Genomic DNA, 9,521 nt, shown 5'->3' on the forward strand with positions numbered 1-9,521 from the left:
AGATTTAGAAATGATAAATTCCTGCTTGTCGATATCAAAAATGCTCTTAGCTAGAACGCTTTACAACTCATCTTCTTCCCCTAATTCATAGACATCTTGAACAAAATTGTCAATTACATCAAGAGTAAATACAGAATTAATATCAGTGGGATATCTCATAGCATCAAATATATTAAATTTAATTATCTCACCATCAAATTCCATTGTTAAGTTCCCTTTATGCACATCAATTTTCGTTCTAGTTGTCTTAAGGAAGGGTCTACCTAAAAGTAAGGGTACATCAACTGAGTTATCACCAGCTCCCATATCTAAAACATAAAAATCAGCTGGAAAAACTAACTCATTCACTTGCACTAGAACATCTTCTAAAACGCTATCAGGATTGGCATTACTTCTATCTGCAAGTTAAATTATCAGTCCCGTGTCTTTTAATGCACCTAATTGAACTTTATCGTAGATACTCCTAGGCATGACATTTATAGAAGCTCTTAAATCGAGCAAAGCTCTATCAAGTTTAAGGTCTCCTATCTTACAAGGTATCGAAAACATTCCAGGATCTTTACATTTAATAGGAAGCTTCTTTTGAAATATCGCAGATGCATTTTCGCCTAGACTAATCCTCTCATTTCCAATTAATTTCCTTTTAGATGTGCATAATTCTTTTAGAAACTTAGCATATCTAGGTACTTGTTTAATTGCATCAATCAATGGGATATTAACTTGTACCTTACAGAAAGTCTCTAGAATTTTAGCATTGACGTCGTCTGACTTTTCCTTCCTCAAACGCTGTGGAAATGGTGCCTTTGGCACATAAGACCGAGGCTGGTTATTAGCATCTTGACTTGCTTGAGCTCGAAGTTCGGGAACCCTTGTTTGCTACTCAAAATTTGTTGTATCGCGCAAAGTAGTGGACTATTGTGAACGTGATTTCCCTGCTTCCTTTGGAGCTGCTTGCGACGGTTGTAAATCAGCCTTTGGCAAGGCTAAATTTTCCTCTTCAATATCACTAAATCGGACCTTTCATACCTCAGTTTTGTCTACCTCATCGCTGTTTTGGGCCTTTTTTAGTGACAATCTCAACTCCTTCCCACTTTGCAAAGTTATAGCACTGACATTATCCCTCGAATTTGCCACAGGCTGTGATGGTAACCGGTTATTTACCTGTGCTTGTAAGTTCCCAAGATTAACGTCAGTCGACGAGGCTCTGGTTTGCAACTGCTTCACTGCCAATTCCAAAGACTGAAATCTTCCATCGGTTTCCTTCTTCTGACCAGCCATCATTTTCATCATTTGTTCAAGCATGGTATGGGTTTTGGTTTCAACACTAAGGTTTTGATGGTTGGGTTGTTACTGTGACGAATTATATGGTCGGGAATTTTGCTGCTCAAATCCTGGAGGTGTGGCACGGTTTTGGTATCTAAGATTGGGGTGGTCTCTCCATCCCTCATTATAGGTAGCTGAATATGGATCATACCTTCTCTGATTTGGAAAGATGGCGTTAGCTTCCCCTTCCTGTAATGTTGGACACATATCTGTGGTATGTCCTTCCAAACAACAAATGCCACATAGTGAAGCTTTCGCATTACCTCCAGTCATCAATTTACTTACCATAGCCGTTAAGTTAGCTAACTGAGCCTCCATCATACTCGACTGGCCCTCATCCATTCGTTTACCCAAATTAGACCTCCTAAGACCGAATTGATGTGTATTATGTGCCATATTAGCAATCAAATTCTGGGCTTGCTCCGGAGTTTTATCAACCAATGCACCTCCACTCTCTGCATCAATCATTCCTCGATCTTGTGGCATCAACACCTCATAAAAATATTGTACTAAAAGCTGTTCACTAATCTGGTGCTGTGGACAACTCGCACATAGCCATTTAAATCTTTCCCAGTACTCGTATAATGACTCACCTACCAGTTGCTTAATTCCACAAATTTCCTTCCTGATTGACCCTATTCTCGATGCCGAAAAGAACTTCTCAAGAAAAGCTTTGTGCAACCCTGTCCACGTCGTAAATGAACCTGGCGGCATATAATATAACCAGTCCTTCACCAAACCTTGTAACGAGAAAGGAAAAGCTTGGAGCTTGATTTGTTCCTCTTCAATGCCATCTAGCTGCATAGTCGAACAAGTTATTATAAATTCATTAACCTGACGGTAAGGGTCCTCACCTGGTAGTCCATTGAATTTCGGCAACAAGTTCAGGAATCCCGAATTAAGCTTTAATGGCCTATCAAGGGCAGGATAAGTGATAGATAGTGGTTGCGCAGCCAAGTTAGGAGCGGCCAATGGCTTCAAGGTCTGGTTGGCCATGTTGATATCCTCTGAAATGTTAGGCTCAACGTGAGGGTTGGAATGTTCAGCTTGCTGGCCGGTGGTGTTAACATGAAACTCCGATGTTCGTCATCCACTCCTTAATAACATATACTAAAGGGTCTAATCTACCTGCAAAGACAAAAACAATAAAACAAAATAAGTTCTGAAAATCAAATAGATTTGACTATGTCGCTTCCCCGGCAACGGTGCCAAAATTTGGTAGCTGTCGTTTACGTCTGCCAAATTAAACTCACATACTTAACCTCCATTAACTTGTAATATAGGGTAAATAGGGAATCGTCCCACGAGGAAGCTTGCAACAAATCTATTCGAAGCGATTTAAAATTAAAGTAATGTAAAAAAACATACGACACAAAAGAGAGGAAAAGAAATAGGGGGAGTTTATGTTTTACGATTGCTAAAAATAGTCTCAAGTAATAAATAAACTTTGGCTCGAATTAAAACTGCTGAGGAGAAAATATCAAAAGAAGAATCATGCTTAGTTATTGACGCCTTAATCCACTAAGCACAAGTCCTTTGTAACCTGAAATTAAGCTAAGAAATCAAATTAGCAACAAGGTTGAAAAATCACTTCCGAAGCGACTTCCTATCCCTAGTAAATTATTCAATTAGAGAACGTCCATGATTGAAATTTACCTTTAATTATCTTTATGTTGACTTGTTAAAGGTTTTTAGAGATTTAGAGACTTCGCCTGGCCTTAACTAAAGAAAATCCACCAGCGACTTCTAAGATTAAATCTGAAGTTGTCTTAATTAGCTACGGCCAATTAATTATCACTAATTCTAAGCTTAATTGAGAAATTTGATTTCTCAATTTGCACTTAAATGATTATAAGAAAATTTCCCAAATTAATTAGGTGATCACTCCAATTGAATTAGGAAAAAAAATTCTTTGGAAGATAAAATCAAACAATTCAAGAATGCCAAATTTGATTTTAGAACAAAATAAATTTTTAAATCTCTTGTGCTCGGTTTCATGAGTGTCTAACTAAGCGTAAATAAACTAGCCACTCATAGCTAGTAAAATAGAACATGAATCCATTGAAAAGAACATGAATTACAAACTGATTCTTGTAAGGTAAAGTTCTTCAAGTCGTCCGATTTCCCTTCTCTCAATTAGCCGAATTTACTAGCTGCTACTCTAGCTCCTTGATCAGATTTGCTGGTCCAATTTTAGAAAATTCTGCTTGCTTGAATCACGCCTTTCCTATGCTGCTGTATGTTTTTCTCTCTGTTTCTTCTCCTTGTTCCAACTGCTGATCTTCTCTATTTATGGGATATATCCTCCAATCAATTCAAAAATTTAAAATCAATCTTATCCCCTTTTATCCTAGCTGAAACCATCACATGAAAACAGCTTCAGCCTAAAAGAATTATATTTTATTTGAACTCTTCATGGCTGATTAAATTTCCTTGAATCACTTGAGGTCGGCCACCGCTTGCAAGAAGGGAATTTGGGGAATTAAAATTAATTCCCTTGCTGATTTTTTTGTTGCATATTCAGCCTGCTGTACATCCAATTTGGACCGAATTTCCTTCTTTGTTTAATTGTCAATTCAATTTCTTTAAAACCAACATCTGACCACCCTCTTCCAGTGACCTTATTTATGCGAATTACCTCTCAAATTGAGCTTATACGGACATCAACCTGCACATGAAATAAATTGTTGAATTGGAGTGCAATTAAATTATTACAGCATAGAATGTTTCTAATCAATTCAAGCTGAATTATAACTTAATTAACCGAAAATCAATCAACAATTTAAATAATTTAAGTGAATAAATTAAGCTCGAAATCAAACTTAACAGTGAACACGGCGATGAGTATGAAATAGATTTTCACATTACGGTTCGTTCCCCAAATTTTGAAGGATTAAACTCCTTTTGATGTCGAAGGCTTCGTCAATGGCAGCATGTAGAAAGTCTTCTTTGTCTTCGAAGTCTTGTGGCAATCCAAACTTAGAAAATTCTGGAAACATGGTTCAATAAAATGTTAGAAAACAAAAGATAAATTAGAAAGAAAAATAATCCTCACCACAAAAACCTCACAAGTTCTCTCGCAAAGAAAATATTAGATGGCACACCACTCGTGTTTCACTCTTATTTTGGCTTTTTTTATGTATTTTCACTCGTGCCTTTTACCACTCAGTTCACCTCTCGAACTTCGTAATGGACTCAGTCAGACTTCAAGCAAGCCTAGAGCGTCGGCTTCAAAGGGATTCACAAAGGTAGTCGATGTAAGGAGTGCAAGGTAGGCTGAAAAGAAAAAAATAATAAATAAGGATGGTGCTAAGTGTGGCGATTAGTTTGTGTTCAGTAGAAAAGCACTTTAAGATCGGGAAAATTATGAACGTCTTCAAAATAGATTCTTTCTTCTTCTTTTTTGCAAATCTTCAACTCTTTTTTTTTAATTCAAATTGTTTTCTCCTTTTTTTTTTCAATCACAAAATGCCAAATACAAATAGAGAACCTCAATCCAAAAATTTTTTTTTGGATTTTTTTTCAAATTTTTTTTAAACACTTGCTTCGGCAACTTCACGAGCGTCCGTACTCCTCGATTTTGACTAGCTCTGATACCAAATGATGCAATCTGGCTCGGTGATGTGAGTCGAGTCGTTAATGTGCCCGATCGTTAAAATGAGAAGTATCGCTCGATTTAAAATAAAAGGGTTAAATTCGGCTAAGTGTGGTATTTAGTTTCCAAAATAGGTTCAAGATGGCTAAGTAAGGTATGTAATGGATTCGATTAAGTGAAGAGGCTAAAGGTTATTTGAAGATGGATTTGCGGATGGCTCGAATGGCTTTAAGGTCAAGAAGGAACCAGTACTAAAATGGAGTACCAACCCGATTCCTATAAAAACACTTAAAGGTGGTGGAAATGACCTTGACCCGCTAACTATAAGAGTTAGGAACCAGAGGTATCAAATGGTTGAACGCCACACTTGCGATTGAGTGATAAGTTCGAAGAAACAAGGAAGACGCCACTAGCAAGCTAGATAAGTCTACTTGAGTCTAAAACGAAATAAGAGAGTTGAAAAACTCACAAAATGTTATAAACATTAATCAAAGGTTCAAAAGTTTACAAAATGCAAATGAGCAAATATTTATAGCCTAAGCCTAAGGTAGCCGAAAGGACTAAAAGATGCTGAATGGTCAGCCAAAATTGAAGCAAAAGAGGCTGGAAATTTCCAGCAACCTTCCTAGAACGTCCCTTAAAGGTTCCTTGAGCATGGAGAATGTCAATGGTGATAGAGGGTTGCGCGGGGACCAAGATCGAGTTGCTAAGTCACGAGAAAACTCCTACGAGGCTCTAAACGAACAGATCAGAAACGAAACAGAAATTAAAAGATTAGAACTTTGAATTTTTAGATCTGGAATAAAAATCCCCAAACCAGCAAAGAATCAAATTGAGAATAGGAATAAGTGTTAATAAAGGTTCTTGAGGAATCAAGAACATGTAATTGAACCCAAAGAATACTCCAATCTGCTGAATCTGAAAAGAAAGACACAAACAACAAGTTAAATTTCCCCAAAATTCCAGCAATCAAAACAACCCAAATCTGAGAAAAAGAAATCGGCAAGAACAAGGAATTTAGGGATTTTAAACGAGTTTTGCTGCCAAGAACAAAAGGGGCGATCCGATCATTAGTAAAGAAAAGGGCGAATCAGATTTGGAATGCTTTGGAACGCCTGAAATGCAACAAGAATAGCAAACAAAGTGATTAAATAAAATCGACACAAGCAGAATTTAAAAGAAAAAATTTGACAGCAAGAAATTAAAAGATAAGTCCTAAGAAGCCTTTAAATCCTGAAACATATCACAACTCCCTTCAAACGGCTCTAATCTCCCCTCTAAAGAATATCAATGGCAAGAAGAAGGCTGAAGATGGCTCCCACAATCAAAAAGATTGTTAAAACTACTTCTAAAGAAAACTCAAGAGGAAATTCTTGGAGGAAGCTCAAGGAGAATTCTGCACTCAAACAAATCTGAAATTTGCAATATAATTGAGAAGTGAATAACAAGGTGGCCGGCCAAGCCTTTATATAGGCCTCTCAAGTGTTTTCCTAATCTAATTAGAAAACTAAAAATAAAAAAAATCCTAACTATTTTAATATTTAAATGGAAATTCGACCAAGGGCTTTTAATTGGGCCTCTTGGACTGAATATGTACATAAAATTTAAACTAAGTACTTAAAAAATAAAACTTTACAAATTGGGCCACTTTTACAATTTGGCTTGATTTTCAAGTAAGTATGGTTTGTCTTCTGGTTTGGGCTTGGAATCATCTTATTGGGCCTTGCCTTCAAGAACTTGGGCTTGTATTCCATCTTCTACCGAAATTGGTTCGTTGATGCTCGTAACAGAGATCCAATGCGCTTTGGCTGCAAGATTTGGTTTCTTGGACCAAGATTTCCAAGATTTGAATTCTTGATTTTCTTGATTCTTGAAATCACTCCAAAAAGCAAGATTGGGCTAAGATTCAATTTCTTGATTTTCTTGAAAACAAGAAAGTGAATCTTGATTTTCTCTTTCTTGCATGTACGCATCTAAGGCCTTGCTAACAAACTCCTGAATGGTCCCATTTAGTTTGGAACGCATTTGTCGGGCCTTTGATCTCGTTATTGGGCCTTGTGGTAATTTGAGCCCATCACGTTCTTGGGCTTGGGTTGGGCCTTTGTGACTCGTATCAAATAGACGCTTCTAGAGTGTCTTTATTCAGCTAAAATTGTTGTCAATTAATAAGGAGCTAAAATGAGCTGAATGGCCTTAATTAGGTTCGGTCAAAGTGATTGAATGAGCTGCCTTGAAGAACTGATTAGTCTTGGATTTTAAATAGCAGCTTAGGGTACTTTAATAGCAATGGAGTGTGAACTAACGAAATTGAGAAGCCTTTGTGTGTAAAAAGCAAGTGACCGAATGGTCATGAGTGTGAATGGAACCTCTAGCAAGTGTGGACACGTTTAGGGCTGTTGGAGTACACGATGAGGCCGTTTAGGAAAGAGAAACCAGCAGCTCACTTGTCCCTTGATGTGCACGAAGAGTTACTTGGGCATTTCTATCAGCAGCTTACCTTGCATTCATGTTGTTCATGTATGTAGCTGCACCTAATAAATTCAACAATTTAATTAGCTTAAAACACACTAAAACACACACATTAAAATCAGCAGCAAGCTTAAGACATTTTAAACCTGTACATTAATTTGGCTGAACTAAGACATATTAAACACAAAGAAACTAAGACACATTTAAATGTTCAGGTAAAGACACATTTAAAATGTTGTAGCTAGACATATTAATAACAAATATTAATTAAGACTCAAATTAAACTCAACAGCAACTAAGACAAACTAATTAAAACACAAAATTAATTTGTCTCAACTTTAGACACATTTAAACGCTCTAATTAAAATGTTCAGAATTAAAATGCAATTTAATTATTTAAGCTGAATGATACGAACTCGTCTCGTGATGTTTTGAGTCGTATGTGTTGCCCAATCGTGAATTGAGTAAGGATGGATTCGTTTCGGTTTTAAAATGAAACAAAATAGAGATAATGGCTTCAAACAAAGGTAATAAACAAAATAAAGAGGAAACAATAACAAATTAATTGGCTAAGACCGAAAATGAACCAACAATAACAAATTGTTGACCCGAATCTCAAAATGGTCTTAAGGTGTTTTCGGTTAAAGGAAACATGAAAGGAACCTTGACCCACTATCAACTATGATAGGAACCAAAGGTATATTGAACGCCACACTAAAGGTGATAAGTTCAGCAACAAAGAAAAGATGGACGCCACAAGCTATGCTTGATAAGTCAAATCAATTCTGAAAGAACAAAGAGAATTGGATAGCTCACAATTCAAATATTTCATCTATATTCAGCAAAAATTTTTTCCCTCTATGGCTGATTACATCTATTTATAATGCTAGAACAAGGTAACCGAATGGTCAAAAACATCCACTTAATGTACCATAAAAAACTGATGTCTTTTCTTATTCTTTGAACCAAATAACTCCTTCCATAAAATCACTTTAATTCAGCTGATTTGAATGTATTTAATGGCTTAGAAAATGACTCTTGAGTTGTCCTTGGCTAGTTGAATAGACACCATCTCTTACCAGCTCCTTAATGACATTCAAAGGCTTGATTAATTCTCTTAAAAGCTCCAAAAACGGCTGGAAGTGGAAGAGTTGCTGCTGAATTTTAAAGGGCATAAAATGCTCTTTAAAAACTCCTTTTAATGATCTTTAAGCTCCTTTTTTTAACAGCCCCTTTAATTGTAACTCAAAAGAACTTGAACAGCCACTTATTAAATGTGTAACAGCCTTGAATTGTAACCACTATAAGCTAAAAAGTCACCTGCAATAAACACATTAAAATGAGTTTATTAAACACATTAAAACACTTATTAATCATAACACATATTAAACTTACTTAAATAAATGAACTAAAACATATATGCAATAATTATTCCAGCAACTAGTTTAATTAAAGAAGCATAATTTAAAGAACTTAATTTATGCATCAATAAATAATCCTAGGAACTAGATCAATTAAGAAGCATCTTATTTAATAAAGTTCAATAACTAACTCATGTATTAAAACTTTAAGATAAGTTAAATTAATTGATCAGCAACTTATTTATTAAACTAAAACAAGTTAATTAAAAGAAACAAATTTAGCTTGCAATAAATTGCAAGTAACGCCTTTTGAATGGTTTGAAGCACGGCTATCAAATCCGGCCACTCCCTCTTCCCAAGCTCCTTCCACATAGCTTGCTATTGCATTTCGAAATCTCTTAGCTCGTGATCGAGTTATTGGTCCTCGTGGAAGCTCAATGGATTCGGTAGTAATTTCCCGGGCTAAGGTTGCATCACTGAATAAACTAATTGGCATTTATTTTATTCCAGCAACTAAATTATAGAAATTAAAGTAAGCTCAAAATGAGCAAACAAGCTCATTGAGCTGGAAACGAGCTGAATTGAGCTCAACGAGCTAGCATCGAACTAATTCAGCTTGCAAAGGATTGCAAGCAACGCTATGAGAGCTGATCCAAGAATATGCTCGGATCATGGTCGTATCACTTTTGTTGTCCAAAATTATAATTCCCAAATGCTTCTTGATTCTAGTATATCTCCAACGAAGAAATTCTTAACTCATTGCGGAAAGGTAA

The 9,521-nt window shown here is 36.1% G+C and overlaps 1 protein-coding gene across 1 annotated transcript; it reads right to left on the reverse strand.

Moving 5' to 3' along the window:
- Positions 1 to 1,347: 1,347 nt before the first annotated feature.
- LOC107962773 (uncharacterized) lies at positions 1,348 to 2,319 on the reverse strand. Its single transcript, XM_016899317.1, has one exon. It carries the CDS (start codon positions 2,317 to 2,319, stop codon positions 1,348 to 1,350), a length of 972 nt encoding a protein of 323 aa, XP_016754806.1.
- Between the last annotated feature and the right edge of the window lie 7,202 nt (positions 2,320 to 9,521).

Source organism: Gossypium hirsutum, chromosome D09 (genome assembly GCF_007990345.1).
Source record: "Gossypium hirsutum isolate 1008001.06 chromosome D09, Gossypium_hirsutum_v2.1, whole genome shotgun sequence".
Lineage (NCBI taxonomy): Eukaryota > Viridiplantae > Streptophyta > Magnoliopsida > Malvales > Malvaceae > Gossypium > Gossypium hirsutum.